This window comes from Octopus bimaculoides, chromosome 20 (genome assembly GCF_001194135.2).
Source record: "Octopus bimaculoides isolate UCB-OBI-ISO-001 chromosome 20, ASM119413v2, whole genome shotgun sequence".
NCBI classification, from domain to species: domain Eukaryota; kingdom Metazoa; phylum Mollusca; class Cephalopoda; order Octopoda; family Octopodidae; genus Octopus; species Octopus bimaculoides.
In genome coordinates, this window is record NC_069000.1 from 47206232 (window position 1) to 47224582 (window position 18351).

An 18351-nucleotide genomic window follows, 5' to 3' on the forward strand; every position below is an offset into this window, starting at 1 on the left:
ATATATATATATATATATATATATATATATATATATATATACGCATTTTAAGTCAAATTTATAACTGTACGAGGATGTATAAAAAGGTTGATTGCCTAATTTCAGTTTATATCTTAAATATAATATTTTATAAGCTTAAAGCTTATAAGTCATCACCATTCATTGACTAAGATAAATAGGCTAATATTGGGGCACATAAGCCCTCAACGGAAAAAAATAGGGCTTACCATACACATAGGACTCTTGTGTTGGCTCGTGTCCCATACATACAGCAAACACTACTTTTTTCCGTCGAGGGCTTACACGTCCCAATATTAGACTATTTACCTGAGTCAATGAATGGTGATCATTTATAAGCTTAAAGCTTATAAAATATTATCATTATCATTATTTACAGAAGTGTAAAATTGGATATATATATATATATGTATATATGTATTTATATGTATATATATTTGTGGTACCTGTTTGTGATAAACTAAACCAGCTTCATACATTTTCAGGAAGATATATTGTGTCCACTTATAATAGGCTGGATTACATGTGAAGATCTCCTGTAAATGAGGGTAAATAAGTTAATTCAAAAACAAACAACAAAAGATATTTAAAAAAATAAGAACACTGGAAAGAAAACTCTTCAAATGCAAAAAAAATCTCAAAAAGAAAAGACAAACATCAACAACAGAGATTCTGCTCCTCATTTGCTATAAAATGTTGAGGAGAAAAATTGGGAACAACAGGATTTCAGACAGCACGAAGGAAACGAAAGGGAGTGGGTGACCTGTAGTTATTTATTGATGTCATTCAAATACATTGCCACTCCACACTTCTCTTAGCTCGTTTTTGTTTAAATTATACATACATATGTACGTGCATACATACATACATGCCAACATGCATGTATGTATGTATGTATGTATGTACATCTCCAAGCTGGAGAGAGAGACCTACCCTGTCCCAGTCAAAGCTGCAACACAAATCTTCAATTTGTTTTTTCATAGACTTGATGTTACTGAAAAGAAAGAGAAAGCAAAATAAAAGGTAAATAAATGCGAAACAGAGGTGGGAGGAGGAGGTGAGCAAGGAGTGATGGGAAGAGATAAAGTTGATATAAAGCAACAGTGAGGTGTGTCATGGAAGGAGTGTCATTGTTGCAGGAGTAAATATAATTACAAAGAGATGAAGTGTTTAGGCAAATGAGTACTCCTTATAGAAAGAAACATGATAAGAAAGAGATGCAGAGTTTGAATGAGTATTTATTTTTACAACAAAGTCAGAAGAAGTAAGGAGAGAGAGGTGATGACATTTGTAGGAGTCAAAGAGTTCCAGGCAACTTATATCTCAATAAGATGGTTCCAAGCACATTGTTAATGGTTTGTGAATATGGACAAAGAAACGAGTATCTGTTGACATAACACCCAAGCAACAGACACATTCACTGTAAAGATGAGCTAAACACTGTGTCTATATTTGTGTATATACATATATATATATCATCATCATCGTTTAACGTCCGTTTTCCATGCTAGCATGGGTTGGATGGTTCGACTAGGATCTGGGAAGCCAGGAGGCTGCACCAGGCTCCTGTCTGATTTGGCAGTATTTCTACAGTTGGATGCCCTTCCTAACGCCAACCACTCCAAGAGTGTAGTGGGTGGTTTTTACGTGCCACCGGCACAGGGGCCTATTAACCCTTATTAACCATTCGTCAGTCCCCAGTTTCCGCATTACCCACTAGATAAGGGATCGGAGGACTCTGTCAAAGGTTTTCTCCAACTCCACAAAAGCTAAGTATCGGAGTTTATCTTTAGCTAGGTATTTCTCCTGCAGCTGCCTTACCAGGAATATAACATCAGTGGTGCTTCTACCCAGCACAAAACCGAACTGCATTTCATCTAAGCAGACTCTCTCCCTAATTAGTTAGGCTATGACCCTCTCCGCGACCTTCATCACCTGATCCAGCAGTTTGATACTCCTGTAGTTATTTCTATCTAGAGCATCACCTTTACCTCTGTAGCAGTTGACTATGGTGCTGCTACGCCAGTCATTGGGTATGACTCCATCGTGAATTACCTGGTTTATATATATATGAAATATTATGAATTTTATTTACTGTTTTCAATGGTCAACATACAAACTTTGCTTTTTATAATATATATATAGATGTGTGTGTGTGTGATGGGCTTCTTTCAGTTTCCATCTACCAAATCCACTCAAGGCTTTGGTTGGCCCACAGCTATAGTGGCAGACACTTGCCCAAGAACCCAGAACCATGTGGTTGCAAAGTGACTTCTCAACCACACAGCCATGCCAGTGTGTGTGTGTACATGTAGCTATAACTGTGAATCTAGCACCTTTAAGTATGTATCTGTATATAGCTGTAGAAATGAATCTGGTACCTGTATGTCCATTTTGCAGGATGTTGGCCTTTGTCTATGGCAGCATTCTCTGCAGGTAAACCAAAAGCATCCCATCCCATGGGGTGAATGGTCTGAAAGGAAAACATTACAAGTTCCAGAGATGTCAAAACAAATAAATAATTCAGAAATAAAATCAATCACTGTCCCAGCGTCGATAAACTCTTATCTTTACTCCAGACATGGGTTTACCATTTCTAAAGTTTGGTGCCCTTCTTGGTATGAAACCCCTCAAATGGGTAGTAGGAGGAGGAAAATCCTGTCGTTAGCCATGCAACAGACACAGAGTTATGTACCTTGTTCTGAAATGTACTAAAATGGCTTTAGTAAGATTTGAACTTACAATCCACGTGTTCAGGAGTCCAGCACCTTAACCTCTTAACCTCAAGATAATAGGTTCAAATCTTATTATTGCAGGATTAAGTTTGAAAGATTTTTGAGGGAAATATAAATGGAAAATTATTGCTTAACCCTAGGTCAGCTTAGTTTGAATAGAGCTATGATCAAAGACAATCCAGACATGACCATCTTGTTTTTAGATAAAGTCTATCAATGATATTATCAGATATAATGTACCTTTCATTTTTTAATGTATAAGTGTGTTATTTGTGGAAGATTTAGCTACTGTTTTCAGCAGAGTAAGCAACCATGTTTACATTGATCCATTGTGAAAAATGTAAGAATTTATACAACGATCCTTTAGAACTCTTCTAAAATATTCAGGCTATTTTTCTGATCAACATAACATGGCAGTCCTGGTTCAGGACGAATGTTGCTGTAATTTAGCCCTAGGAGACATCGTCTGCAGCTGGCTATACAACACAATCTGTGTTTTGAGCTGAGTGGGGGTGCTAGATTCCCTTGTTCGAAAACATAAGGACACAGATCATGTCATATAGCCAACTGGAGACGATGTCTCCTGGGTCTAAAATTACAGCAGCATTCACCCTAAACCAGGACTGCCATGTTATGTTGACAAATAATCTTTACTCCAAAGTACTTTGGCTGAATATCTCATAAATTTTCTATTTTTTTGATGATGTACTTTTTATAAACTAATTGTCATGATATCGTCTGGTAGTTGTGAATGAATGTCACTGTCACACAAGCGGTTCCATTCATTTCCAATACTTTTTGGAAGCATGTTTGGCCATGGAGAAATATTACCTGGCTTGGAAGCAGGTAAGACAGGAATGCTGATTAAACAAAACTGTCCCTACAAGGTCAACGACTCATTTCCATGGAAGATGTTTAATCCTACTTAATGGTGCTGAGCAAGATTTGTGGGATTAATGAGTCCAAAATTATTCTACCAATTGTAGCTTACCTTTTTACCCAGGAGTCGCTTATAACGAGCCATGGCATCGCTTATGGTGTAGACACGTACATGTCCCATGTGAAGACGTCCACTTGGATAAGGAAACATTGATAAGACATAATATTTGTCAGCATTTGGATCCTGGAGAGACAAACATAGAGAAAAAAATCTAGGAAAAGGTCAACACAAGGGAAACAATATTAAAATAAAAGAAATTGGAAATGGGTTGAGAGAACGTTTATTGTTCCGCAAGTTATTAACCACCTCTTTACAGAAAACACACACACACGTGTGTATTATTATTTTCACTTGCGATCACTCTGGTAGGAAGATTTTTCAATAACAATAAGTGGTCAATAACATTAAGCAAAGGATATAGCAATATTTGAGCCACTGATTCTAATAAGTGATTAAGTTTTTATCCATTTTGAATAAAGAGTTTGGGACAATGCAGCCATGGCTGTGTAGAGAAGTTTGATTTTAATTTTGATAATATTATCTGTGATTATAATAAGTAGCTTCTACAGCACATCTATTACCAAAGAGTTAACAGAAGAATGGAACTGCATACCAAACACATATCCCCAACAGACAAATGAAATCCCCCCCCCCCCCATATCATTCTACTTACAGTAACACCAATTTTATCAAGTTCCTGAATTTTAGGTTTCCAATATTCTTCAATTTCTTTTCGCTTTTCAGCTTTGAAAGTATTTTCCTGAAATCAGTAAAAAATATCAGATTTTAGAAATGCCTCTATTTCAGTTTGTGTGTGTGTGTATATATATATATATTGGGTCATCCAATAAATAATGTGGTTTTTTTCAATTGTATGAACTTAAAGTCAGAGGGGGATGGGATAAACTTCCTGCATCAACTTGCTATAAAAGCATGTAGTCATTTTACCTTGTCCTTATTCGTAGTGCGAGTTTTGAAGAGTGCTGTTCGATTTTAACAGTTACTTTCCCAAACCTATAATAGAAGTGACAAAGGAGCATATTCGGCTGGGAGAGGGAGTGGCTTTGTGCTGGTTGAAAGGGTAAAGTATAATCGAGAGATGGAGATAAGGTGTTTTACTTTCAAGGAGATTCTTGGCTACGTTAGTAGAAAGGAAAGGAGAGAGAGAGAGAGATGGTGTTGGAGGTGCACCTGGACATACCCACAAGGTACAGTGGGGAAAATACAAGTGGTACAGAGGGGATAGAAGAGGATGTTTCATGTATATACATATGTAAGTGTGTGTGTGTGATATACATATACAATAGAACAGAAAATATATAATAGTTTAATAAACATTTACCCATATTCCAGTTTTGCTGAACAAACTTCTGTATTTGCTCCATGGTTTCCAGCAGAACCATTTACGGAATAGGTCAGGATTCATCCAGCGTCGTCCCACAATCATGTTGGTCACTTCTGGTTGATGGGAATATTAAAAATAAAATAATAATAATAACCAATGTGTCTTTATATAAATACGTACACAAACAAGTCAGTACGGACCCACGTAACTTTATACCTCTAAATGCCCTTCTGGCTGACTACAAAGTCAACTTTATAAGACGTTTTATAATTAATCAAACTAAATATCATTATATAAACGATTTTATAAACATTTTCCCCTCGAGATGAACGAATGGAACCCGTCAGCTTGATTTGAACAACGATCAAAAGATTACATTTACATATTTTAACAAAAACACACAAGCACATGGAAACTTTTAGTAATTAAATCAAACTCCTAATTATGTGTGTATGTCTGATATAGGTGTGTGTTTGTGACCGTACACGAGTATGAAATATTTAATGCCTATATATATGTGTGCGTAACATGTGAAGTATATATTTATATGACATTTGCTATATAATATAATCTCCGTGAATGTGTGCAGTCATTTGAGTTTAAACATCGCGGAACAAGATTGTTACTCTGTTCGTTAAATGTCCTTTGACTAAAACAAAAATAATTGTGATACTTTACAGCTAATTAATCTAGAAAAACATTTGAATTTCCAATTCAAATAATTACCATGAAGACGTTTACAAAAATTAAACTGTCGCCAACAAATTATTTACTGAGAATTTCTAAACAGTCGCCGGTAATTAACTGTCGACTGTGACCTCTGGAGGTCACAACATGAGCGCAGACTAAATATTCCCCATGATTATGTAAGGTTTAATACTTTGTTCATCGGAATTCTTTTCAAAATCGAAAGCAGTTCATTTTCTAATTGTTGCTATAATTTCAATTTCGTGAATAACGAATTTAGGTTTTCGTTTTCTAATTATCGAAACTAAAAAACCCTAATTTAGACCGGGGACAAATCTAGCTCTTCACCGTCTATATCGAAGATGCGTGATTGAAATAAATTAAATGATTATAATTTAAAGACGATAAGAGATCGATGTTCAAGTTGTAGTCAATAAGGAGATTCACTGCATAATTTACAGAGAAGAGAATCATCTTAGCTATTCAGTTGTTTGCATATTTCTTTCTACTTATGAGATAAAACTGTGACGACATTTCTGCTTCTGAAGCCAGCTGGAGTCGGCTTTGTTTCTTGAAATAAATATGTCAATAATATGGAATAGGATTCGATAGGCCGTATAAAAATAGGTAATTAGTCCATGTAATTAAGAGCGGGGGTGTGGTGATAAGGTCTCAGCGAACTGAATCTGATTTTTTGCTTCAGTTTCTATTTCGAACTGCTTCACCTAAGTCTTAACTACCACAAAGGAAGATGAGGTCCTTCCTACACGACTTCACTCCTCATTTCTCGAAATATAACTCAACACTTCATGTCAATTAACGTGTCATTTAAATTATAGAACATAAGGCTTCTGAAGTCTATCAAGTAGTTACAAATTAAGTTCTAAATCGGAATGCTGCCGTTAAAATAAGAACAACCTCATCAGTCATTCCTTCTTCCTAAATTTGATTCCATTCTTGCATTAGTTTTACTTTCATCTTTAGGATCGAAGATTTCCATAACGTCAGATAATACATCGTGGTATATATATATATATATATGTATATATATATATATATATATATTAGTGTAAAATAAGGTTGTTATAAGGGAGGGATATAAGCGGAGCTTCAGACCATGTACCAATTATATAAATCATATCATTATAGTATAGAGTAAAGGGATGCATTGAGGCAGGAACAGAGTTAAAAGACTTCCATTGTTCCCGAGGGAGTTTTTAACCACTGCAGCTTGAGAAGATCCTAATAAATTCATCGCGCCTCAAAGTATCTTAACTCTGGCAGCTCTTCGACTATTTACAATGGTTCTGTGTGGTTATCTTATTTCATGATTGACCAGCCACATTGAAATATTAAAAGCTAGAAATGTGATGTGTTTTAATCAAGCATGACTATTATTACAGTGGTTTATATATGTATGTATGAGTGCGACTCACATGAATCACGAAGTTTGAACAACTAAATGAAAGATTATTAAATACGAAATAAATCTAAAAGATTCGTCGAGTTAGAGTTATCTCCTTTGCAATTAGGACTCTTCACACTGAAACTGACAACAATAATTTTAAATAGGAAGTTTCTAGGGTAATTAGTTTTACTTTGTTTTTATATATATATATATGTGTGTGTGCGTGTGTGTTTTATTTTAATGTGAAGGTTCTGAGGTTAGAAGAAGTGGTGGGGCAGGCCGATAACTGTTTTATATTTTCTATCGACCTCCTGTGTTCTGTATAGGTTCGAACCACGGCGCTGCTGTCGAATTAGTTGTTTTAGGCCACAGGTCACTGTAAAGCAGGTACCAGTTATATACGCAAATAGGTAATGTGCCTACACAGTTCAAGTGAGGTGTCTGTAGTCTGTACATTCTGTGGTTGTGTGATCCTTAAATCTTAACTGTTGTATCCGGTCTCCCTCTAAGTTGGAGTTGTTTATCTCGCTTCGAGTAGTGGAGGTAACAGTCAGATGGTGTCGTATTGCTGTTGAGGCCCTGGAAGAGACAATAGGAGGCGCAAATTACCGTTGTATATTTTACCTCTTAACGGAGTAGGAGTTTTTGTTCTATCGCTCGATCTGAAAGAAATAACAGCTAGACATTCCCCTAACCACTCATTACTGTCTTAAACACAGAAATTATATATTGGTAAATGTAGTCGTACATACATTGCTAAAATAACAGGTGTGTAGGGGTCACGACCGAAATCCCTTTCACCATAGACTTCGCGATCAGAACTGACCTGGGGCTAAACAACGCCTTGAACCATCGCAGTAAAACTAGAGATTCAGTAGTGACCCCTGTACCTACCCGGGTGGGTTACAGGACTAGCCACTACTCACTGGATATGACTCGACTATGATCGCACCTCTGCCCTATAGAAATATCCTTCGTGTTTAGTTTCAAATAAATATTGATTAGAGTTAGGTTGATTCACAGAATTTGGGGGACATCAGAGATAAGACGTTCTTGTACAAAATCTCAGGACAGTATCAATACCCGTTTAAACCTAATTCGCTTTAGCACCGTTCTCTTACGTAATACCTGAGGAAGTGGACAAACACATGCATACACACACACACACACACACACATGCACGCGCCCAGAGGGAGAGAAACTTTTTCTCTTCACCAGATGAATATCATGTGATCCAGTGATTTATATTATTATTATTATTATTTTTCTTTCGATCTTAGATTCCCTCCAAACTAACGATGGTGATCTCTATTGGATTTGAAGGAAGTGCCAACAAACTTGGTATTGGTATTATGAAAAATGACAAAGTTTTAAGCAACCCTCGCCACACCTACGTCACACCTCCTGGTCAAGGTAAGAATTGCACCATTCCATCATGGTCACCCAACCTTATTCACTATTCCTGCCCTCCTCTTGTATCTATTACCTCACTTCAAGCCTTCAAGGGAGCTTGCATGGTCACTGGACATTTTAGAAATAGCAGCTAAATTCCTTCAAATCATACCCTGTGATATTTAAACAAAAAGGACATTGTAGATAATGTGTTCAGGGTTTCCCTACGAATGGTCATGGCTGGACTTCCTTTGATCACAGGCTTGCTCAATCAGGGTTGTTCTGGGACTAAACAATGACATCTATATATGTCTCTTAGTGTTTTTCTTGGTCTTCTCACCAAATCTTTTGCAAGATACATGGATCGTTATTTTAAAGCTAATTGCTGTGGTTGATGGAACGAACTCCCATATATTTCTTGTCCACCCATGAAGGGAGTGGGTGAAAGAGAAACTCAACTCTGATAAGATTTGAACTTATGATATCAAGACTCAATACCTGCCAGATCTGTGTTGATTGAGATTTTGTTTTTTACCTGAAAAATAAGGAATTTGGGGCCATTCTACCAAAATGAAGCACAAATGTATTTTAGGCAGTGCTCCAGCTTGGGCATAAGCCATGGTAGCTTTAATGAACTAAAATATAAAACATAACCATTCCACTGAAGCCGTCTTTACCTTTCATCCTTTCAGGGTTGATAAAATAAGTACCAGTTGCATACTGGGGCCAATGTCTTCAACCTCCCCCCTGCCCCCAAATTGCTGGCCTTGTGCCAAAATTTGAAACCATTATTATTATTTTTAATTAACAGAAGTTACAAAGAAACTCAAAGGTTGAGAGTTCCATGCATGGCATGAAAATGATACAAAACTTGTCATGAATTTTAACTGCAAAATGTCCTGACATGTTTAACCCTTCATCTCGTTTGGCCTTGGTAGATGCAGGTAACATTTGTAACAATGTTAGTTCTATAATGTTTCTCTGTAGGTTTTTTGCCACGCGACACTGCCAAGCATCACCAGGAATATATACTGAAGGTTCTTAACCAAGCGATAGAAGAAGCACAGATTCAAACAAAAGACATTGATGTAATTTGTTATACAAAAGGTAGGTACATCTGTGTGTATGTGTGTGTGTGTGTAATATCCTTCCTCTAAGTAATTCAGCAAACATATTGTTTCCATGGTAACACATATGAATTTTGGATTTTGTTTTCCCTTGTATTTTCAGGTCCTGGAATGGGTGGACCTTTGGTGTCCACAGCAATTGTGGCACGCACAGTGGCACAGCTTTGGAAGAAACCTGTTGTGGCAGTTAATCATTGTATTGCTCATATCCTTCTGTTTGGGGTCTGAAAAGGGACTTTGGCTTCGTGTGTGAGTGGGGAGGATGTCACATGTAGGTAATATGTGTAGGTGTGGGAGGTGACTTATGGATGTGTATGTGTGATAAGATGTGTGTCTGTGTGTGGGTCATATGTTCACATGTGAAGATCACTTGTATGTGTCTGTGAGGGTTATATGTGTATCTAGGAGTACACGTATGTGCTTATGTATGAGTAATGTGTGTGTATGCATGTGTCACGCATCGTGTGTGTGTGCACATACCAAAAAGTGGTGATGGTTGATGTTGTTGTTTTGCCCCAGTTCAAATCTAATCCTACAAACATTATCCTGCCATGACCATCTCATCTATTATTCAGATACAACATATCTAGGCCTGCATTAGAAAATATGATCAACTTTTTATACTTTTTAAGGCAGCAGTAAATGATTTGAGGGAGATTTGGTTGATATTTTTAGCAAGTCAAATTACCATATAAGTGATTTGTTGTTCCTTTGGTGGTGATGGTGGTGGTTGTGGGTTAGGGTGAGGGTGGTTGTGATGGTGATGCTGATTGTAGTGATAATGATAGTGATGATGATGATGATGATGTATGTTGGTTCCTATTTTCTGTTCCTTTATTGTTGTTTTTGTTCCTTAATTCCTCTTTTTTGCACATATTGAAATGGGTCGCCTGGTGACCGGGGCACAGAATCCCACTGTCCTCTATGTCAGTGGAGGAAACACACAGGTAAGACATCCTCTCTCTCTCCCTCTCTCTTTTTTATCTATGCTTCCCCCTTTCTCTCCCTCTTCATCTCCATTTCTCAACACAACCCTGTCTGTCTGTTTGTCCTGCAGGTCATCTCTTATTCCCAGCAGAAATATCGTATCTTTGGGGAAACCATTGACATTGCAGTCGGAAACTGCCTGGACAGATTTGCCAGAGTTTTAAAGGTAATTCCACTTTCACTGCTTTTTTTTCTTTATTTTACTTGGGTTAAATATCCCTTAGACGTTTTTTATAACCTCTAATTGAACTCACCTCTCTCTCTCTCTCTAAATATATATATATAGATATAGATATAGATATGTTGCCACCTTGTATTATAGCTGTTCCTGTACATTTACCCTTACCTGTTATAATTATCCCATTATAAATATATATATATATATATATATATATATATATATGCCCCACCTTATATATCACAGTTATCTTCATTATATTTATCCTCCTCCCTGTATTACAGTTATCCAATGATCCCAGTCCTGGCTACAACATTGAACAACTGGCCAAAAAGTAAGTATAGATTTATATTGTGACAGATTGGACTGGAACAGACTGGATATAAATGGATGTTAAATGGATGAACTGGTAATGTTTGTATGATTATTTTCTTTGCAGAGGTAAGAAACTGGCCGAACTCCCTTACACTGTGAAAGGCATGGATGTGTCATTCTCTGGTTTACTCTCATACATTGAGGTGAGTCTGTAGCTTTTTGCTTCATTCTTTACCTCCCACCCCCACCCTCACGCCAAACTTTGTGCCTTTCTGTGTTTTAAACTAAACTTCTGTCATGTTTCAAGCAGTTGATGCCATGGTTACAGTAAACTTCATTTTCTTTTTTTTTCTATTTATATTTTTGTATGGTTTGATTATTAAAGGAAGGGCAGGAGTAGTGACCTTGTGACCTTTCTTGGGGCTTCCTGACTGGATTTGGGGAATGGGCCTGTTGTTATGTCCATTATTTAGCCTGCATCCTGTCTGTTGTTACATCTCCCCTATAATGGTCCCCTGTGACATATTTCAGGAGAAAGCCCCTCAATGGTTGAAGAATGGTGACTACACACCGGAAGATCTCTGTTTCTCTCTTCAGGAGACAGTCTTTGCTATGTTGGTGGAGATTACTGGTAAGTGTGTATAGTTGAATCTCTCATCCCCTGGTGTATGACTGGTTGACAGGGATGGTAACAGCTGAGTGTATAATGGTTTGGGTGATTCATGCTGAGATTTTACTTTAGGCATGGATGCATGGTCAAAAGGTTTGTTTCCCAAGTTCATAGTTTTGAGTTCAATTCCACTGCATGGCACCATGGGAAAGTGTCTTTTACTACAACCCCAGGTTAATTGAGGCTTTGCGAATAGATTTGGTGGACGGGAAGTGAAAGATACCTTTTGTGTGTGAGTGTGACTCCTTGTTAGATGCTGGTGGTAAATCGAGTGTCACTGTTTTACAAATGGTATCATTCATTCCTAGTCTTCTGTGAAAATATTGGGGTCCCATTTAAGGGCCTTCACATTCATTCAGCTTCCTCAATGCTGGACCAAAAAAGGGAGTTACTAAGATGTTACTCAGGGCTGCTATTTCTAGCAGCCATATCTTCAAGCTTTAGTTTTACTTTCTTAAAAATAGCTGATTGTTTCCCTACACAATGAAGAAGTGTATTCTCCCCCCAACACACTTCCAATTTTATTGAAGCCAGAGGCCACATGTTTGAAATGGTAAATCCCAGGATATCAAACTGTAAACTAAAGTTGGTGTAGCCATGGGGGGAAACTCTGGTTCTCTGTTTTACATTAACCAACCACCTCTGTTAACAACAACTATTTATAGTAATCTGGTTTCTAAAGGGTTAACATTTAAATCATGTTGTCTTAGTTATCCTAGTTGTCCCCAATTTTGTTAATTCTTATTTTTATTTTTAATTTGTATTTTGTTTCTTCAAATATTTTGGGTTTTTATGTCCCACAGAACGTGCCATGGCCCACTGCAATTCCAACGAAGTCCTTATTGTTGGTGGTGTTGGCTGTAAGTATCCTTTTTTGCTACACTTTCTCATGGAATGTCTTCTTATCTTCCAATTCTGCTCTTAACTATTTTGCAGGCTCAGCAAGCTTGGTCTTAGATTTCGGTGCAGGTAGGGGTGGTGTTGTTAAGTTTGCTGACCAACCAGGTGGTTCCATGTTTAGTCTCACTGTATGGTTCATTGGGAAAATGTCTTCTACTGTGGCCCCTGGTCAATCACAGCAGTGAGTGTGGATTTGGGAGACAAAAACTGAAAGACTGTCGTGTGTGTGTTTCCTTGACTTGGCATCACATGATGGTTGTAAATGAGTGTCACCATCATGCCAGCAGCAGCATTCCATGCAAAACATATCTGGCCACGACAAAATATGACCTTGCTTGGAAACGTGAGGTTTAGCAACAGGAAAGGCATCTGGTTGTAGAAAGTCTGTCTCAATGAATTCCAACTGACCTGAACAAACATGGAAAAGTGGATGTTAAAGCAATGGTGATGATGATGATGATGATGTATGCATAGGTTTGTTTCCCCTCTTTGTTTTGACATTGTTTAAAGTAAAAATTTCTTCCACTCTTTAGTTATTCCATTGTGTGAAAGGAAAGACCAATGGATTAAGCGATGGGTTGATGGCAGGAAGGACACCTGGTATCATCAAGTTTCATCTAACCCATGCTAACTTGAAGAAAACAGATGTAAAAACGTTTGGGTGGCAGTACTGGTGACGTCAGGGATGGCCGACTGATGATTCTTTTGTAGTCTGTATTTCAATGTTACCAAAAATATCTTTGTGCCTTTTATTTTTTCCCTTTTTCTTTTCTTAAAAATCTTTGTCAGGCAATGAACATTTACAAAAAATGATGGGTCAAATGGCTGAAGAGAGAGGGGCCAAATTATTTGCAACAGACGAGCGGTAAGTCCCCCATTGATCACCCCCCACCAATTACTGACCTGTCGTTCTCACTTTTATAACATCTCAAACATGGGAAGGGATTTAAACTGAGATACAGATGTGACTGGGTGCTTTAGAAGTTCACTTCCCAACCACATGGTTCCAGGTTCAGTCCCACTGTGTGGCACCTTGAGCAAGTGGCTTCTACTATAGCCTCAGGCCAACCAAAACCTTGTGTTTGTGTGTGTGTGTGTGTGCATATATGTGTATGTATGCATATAAATTATATATATATATATATAAATGTATGTGTATTTTTTCAATGAGTACAAATAACACGGAAAAAATAAAGTTACCAGGGTAGCAAAAATTCACTTAAGTGCCAAGAATATTACAGCCTAATATTCTTGAACGCCAGAAAACCAAAAGCATGAGTTTAAGAAGCAAACATCTTAATCACACAGCCACACTTGTCTCTCATCCATTTGTATGAAAGCAAATGAGAGACCCAGCGATTACAAGAACATTTCACATTTTGGTCCATTCTGCTCAACAGAAACCATTACAAAATTGGTCATTCCTTGTACACCCTTCACTCTTCAGATTTCTAAATATTAATCCCAGAATTCCAATTCTTCTTCAGGTTCTGTATTGACAATGGTGCCATGATAGCTTATGCTGGTTTATTGATGTACAAGAATGGTTACACCACCCCACTAAAAGACACAGGATGCACCCAGAGGTATTATTATTGTTGTTACTACTACTACTACTACTACTACTTAAGGTAGCAAACTGGCAGAATCATTAGCATGCTGGATAAAATGTTTTGCAGCATTTCTTCCTTCTTTATGTTCTGAGTTCAAATTCCACCAAAGTTGACCTTACCATTCGTTCTTGATGAAATGATTACCACTAAAATAATGAGGTTGAGGTAACCTACTAAATTTCCTTCCCACCAAGATTGCAGGCCTTGTTCCTACAGTAGAAAGGAGTATTATTACGTTTTTTATTTTGCTGTGTCTTGTGAGGGTCGTAATGCCAATATTAATAACACACACTGGTTCAATATCACTTCTTCATTGTTTGTCAGTTGGTTAAATATACAACCAACTAACTAATCAATCATTTGTTTAATGAATTGGTTAATCAATCATTTGGTTGTTTATCCATTCTTGTATTGTCTTTGCAGATATCGAACAGATGAAGTTCTTGTCACTTGGAGGAATTAACAATTAATGAGACATAATTAACAAGTTTTATTATTTCTATTGTTTTCTAAATAAATAAATAAATAAATAAATATTGTTTTTATATTGTTTATTGCAAATATTTATGAAAATATTCCAGAAATGTGACCTTTAAGGTCTTGGCAGCATTGATGTAGAGTCACAGCACCAGACAGATCCCTTTCATAGGAATTGGTTGGTAAAACGTTTCTGTCGAGACAGATGTTGACCTCGGGACGGAAATCTATGTGGATTGGTCAACACACACACACACACACACATACGGCACCTATCATCGGCAGAGGTGGAGAAGGCAGTGGTTTGTCCAGCTCATTTATCATCTACATACATGCATACATGTGTATACACGTACGCACATGCCCATACACACACATGCACCTACACAACTAGAGTAAAGAAATGATCAACTTACCTGTATTTTCTTTAGATGTACCTGTGTTTATAGACTTGTGTAACCTCACTTCTAACAACACTCGCCCTTTGATATGTATAAGATGCGTGTGTGTGTGTGTATAAACATGTACATGCAGACCTGCATCTCTGTGCATGCGTGTGAGTGTATGTGAATGTATGTACGCACGTGTGGATATATGTATATGTATATATAAATACATACACACCGGTATTCAATTTACGTCAGTAACCATTTCCTTTGGTTGTTTGTTATTTTCATTGATTGTTGGGAAGTGGAGGAGTGAGAGGATAATAAAGAGGGAGAAAGAGATGTGGTGGTGGTGGTGAGCTGCCCATTAACGGAGGTTCGGTGTCCTTGTCCCCTTGCTTTTCTATCGAAAAGATCTAACAAGTTTGTCTTTACAATTTGTTGACAAATTATTTTTTACCGTTTTACTAGCTTTCATGTCACGTTGTGCACCAGGTTCAACCACCAACACTCAGAAGAAATGAATAACGACATTTTATTATTATTATTATTATTATTATTATTAAGGTGACGAAATGCTAAACGGTATTTCATTTGAGTTCAAATTCCGCCGGAGTCGACTTTGCCTTTCATCCTTTCGGGGTCGATAAATTAAGTATCAGTGAAACACTGGAGTCAATGTAATCGACTCATCCCGTCCCCTAAAATTGCTGCCCTTGTGGCAAAATTTGAAACCATTATTATTATTAAGGTGGCGAACTGGCAGAATCTTTATTCCTCCTTTAAGTAATAGAGTGGACAAAATAAACCCATCACGAATTCCGGTGGTTGTATGGTTCATCCATCGTTTGGATAATTCAACCTTGGCCGCTATATTAATTCTATTCTGGTGAATGACGACAGGAAAATAACAAGACTCGCCTTCCTGGAAATCGCTCATCCCTCTGCTCATTTGTTAGACAGAGGATAGGATCCAGAGCAGATTCAGGTAAGTTGTTTGAGAATGTATTACTCAGAACGTGATTGGATCTTCGATCCATATCCTGCGCAATACTCGACCAATCAAAGCACAGGACTCAACCAATGTTACAAACTCACGTGATAGATAAGACGACCAATCATTACAGATTAACATGCTGAACTATAAAACGCTAGCCGACTTCAATTAGAAATTGGTCTCTCTCTCTCTCTCTCTCTCTCTCTCTCTCTCTATGTCTCTCTCTCTTTCTCTCTCTCTCTCTCTCTCTCTCTCTCTCTCTCTCTCTCTCTCTCTATATATATATATATATATATATATATATATATATATATATATATATATATATCGAGAAAGAGAGAGAGAGAGAGAGAGAGTGTGATGAGCTGTCCACAAAGCTGCGGCTTTCGTGGATGCGAAACTATTGGTCACTCTATGACCAGACTTAAACTTTGTGATTATACATACATACATGCATACATACACACACACACACACACACACACACACATATATATATATATATATTGCATTTTCGCTCTCGGGAGTCATTTTCCTCCTCGCCCTTCCCAAAGTAAACTTTTCGAGTGAATGAGCGCTCGCTTTTCCATATACGTCGTCCATTTCGCAATCACCAAAATATTTGAATCTTTCTCTGTCAGGATTAGCGTTAATCCAACTAATCTATGATTATTATTCCGGCACACCGTAAACTTTAAAGACTCGATGTTGGAGGATTCTTTGCAAAGAACTTCCAGTTTTTTTTAGTCCCTTCTTTCCGGGTCCACTGTTGCCCCCTTTTTTCTTTCCTTATTGGTTTCCAACCCATCCCCGATATCCGTCTTCCCTCTCCATCAAGGGTGACACTAGTCATAGTCCTTGGTCTTGAAATATTCGGGTATCATTAAGACGTGGGTGTTCATTTACATCCCAGCTGACCACATTGTAGTTCAACCCTTATATTGACCGTAGGGTGTTGCGGTCATGTGACAACATTCTAAGGGTCCGTCTCGCCTGCCAATATACGTGGTTGTGAATCTTTTGACCTCTACTTGCCCCTTCGTCTCTGGTCTTCAAAAATATACTCACGTTTCCATATGTTCTGCCCTAGTTGACTATCACTACCACCACCACCACCACCACCACCATCATCATCGTCGTCGTCGTCATCGTCTTCATCATCATCAACGTCATCATCATCGTCATAGCTGTCGTCATCGTCATCATCATCATCATCATTATTCATGAGTAACAGAAACAAAAACAAGAACAGTTGTGTCTGTCAAATCAGAATTGATGGCTCTTAACTGAAGAAAAAAAAGGAAAAAGAAGAGAAAAAAGAAAGAAGAAAGAGAAGAGAAACTATTTCGGTCGTTGTCGTCGACAGAGAGAGAGGGGGGAAGGAGTTGTTAGCAGCCATTAGTTCTGGGAAATGGTGATGGAACAAAATTAATGAGATCAACGTTGTCATGGTCACCAGAGTTGTATGTGAGTCTGACAGAAGCTGATAGACATCCTGCTGGTAGTAGTAGTAGTAGTAGTAGTAGTAGTAGTAGTAGTAGTAGTAGTAGTAGTAGTTTACATTCCACGGCAGTAATTGTTTTCACCTCAATAGACGTCAGTGATTGGTTGAAATTACCGAAATACGACAATTTTTTACATGAAATAACTTCGAATACAACATTTTTTATCTGTTCTATAACACAAAATATACAAGTATACGAAGTTTGAAAGTGTTTCGGTGCCAAAAACACTACATAAAACATAAATGAAAAGTGGTGCCCGTCAAATCATACACATCTCTCTTCCTCTGTCTATCCATTAACAATACCAACAGATTTTAATTCACACCCCAAAAGACCCTCGATCGACCAACACTGTTTACAAGGCCCTATGCTTGGAATGACCAAATATAACTCACCTACCAAGTACAAGAAAATTTCTTCGCCCCAAAAATTTTTCACCACTTATATACACACCATTCTACTTGAATAATGGAACTGCAAATACAATATCCTTACGTATTTCACTTCTATATTCATTCTCTTACTTCTCTCTGTATTTCATATCTTCTCTACAATAATTGATACTCAAACATTTTCTCACATCGTCTCTGATGAAGGGATATATAAAATATCCCGGAAACAGCTGTAAGACTTTTTCTTGGTAAATGTTATGAAATCTATTTACTGCCTTG

General features: G+C 37.5%; 2 protein-coding genes across 7 annotated transcripts in view; one reads left to right on the forward strand and one right to left on the reverse strand.

Annotated features, from left to right (window-relative positions):
• LOC106871282 (leucine--tRNA ligase, mitochondrial) overlaps positions 1–8352 on the reverse strand; it is a 23980-nt gene extending 15628 nt beyond the window's left edge. The window contains exons 1-7 of one of the 5 annotated variants that reach the window (XM_014917649.2): positions 7557–8352; positions 5036–5151; positions 4367–4453; positions 3745–3876; positions 2400–2491; positions 952–1012; positions 465–554 (exon numbers count right to left, since the gene is read on the reverse strand). In XM_014917649.2, coding sequence (XP_014773135.1) covers positions 465–554; positions 952–1012; positions 2400–2491; positions 3745–3876; positions 4367–4453; positions 5036–5140 — 567 coding nt within the window. In that variant the 5' untranslated portion in view covers positions 5141–5151; positions 7557–8352. Of the gene's footprint in view, positions 1–464; positions 555–951; positions 1013–2399; positions 2492–3744; positions 3877–4366; positions 4454–5035; positions 5152–5764; positions 6615–6643; positions 6788–6848; positions 7057–7161; positions 7223–7556 lie in introns of those variants that run through there. The other 4 variants (XM_014917647.2, XM_014917645.2, XM_014917648.2 and 1 more) reach the window with 4 other exon arrangements.
• Positions 7211–14849, forward strand: LOC106871284 (probable tRNA N6-adenosine threonylcarbamoyltransferase). Of its 2 annotated transcripts, none has more exons than XM_052974988.1 (13): positions 7211–7309; positions 8414–8546; positions 9513–9632; positions 9756–9856; positions 10525–10599; positions 10710–10805; positions 11102–11151; positions 11257–11335; positions 11664–11763; positions 12606–12662; positions 13492–13567; positions 14190–14288; positions 14739–14849. In XM_052974988.1, the coding sequence occupies exons 2-13, from the start codon at positions 8432–8434 to the stop codon at positions 14776–14778; spliced, it is 1008 nt and encodes a 335-aa protein (XP_052830948.1). In that variant the 5' UTR covers positions 7211–7309; positions 8414–8431; the 3' UTR covers positions 14779–14849. The 2 variants fall into 2 exon arrangements, with proteins under 2 accessions (XP_052830948.1, XP_052830949.1); XM_052974989.1 differs by lacking the exon at positions 7211–7309 and adding an exon at positions 7341–7543.
• Positions 14850–18351: the final 3502 nt, after the last annotated feature.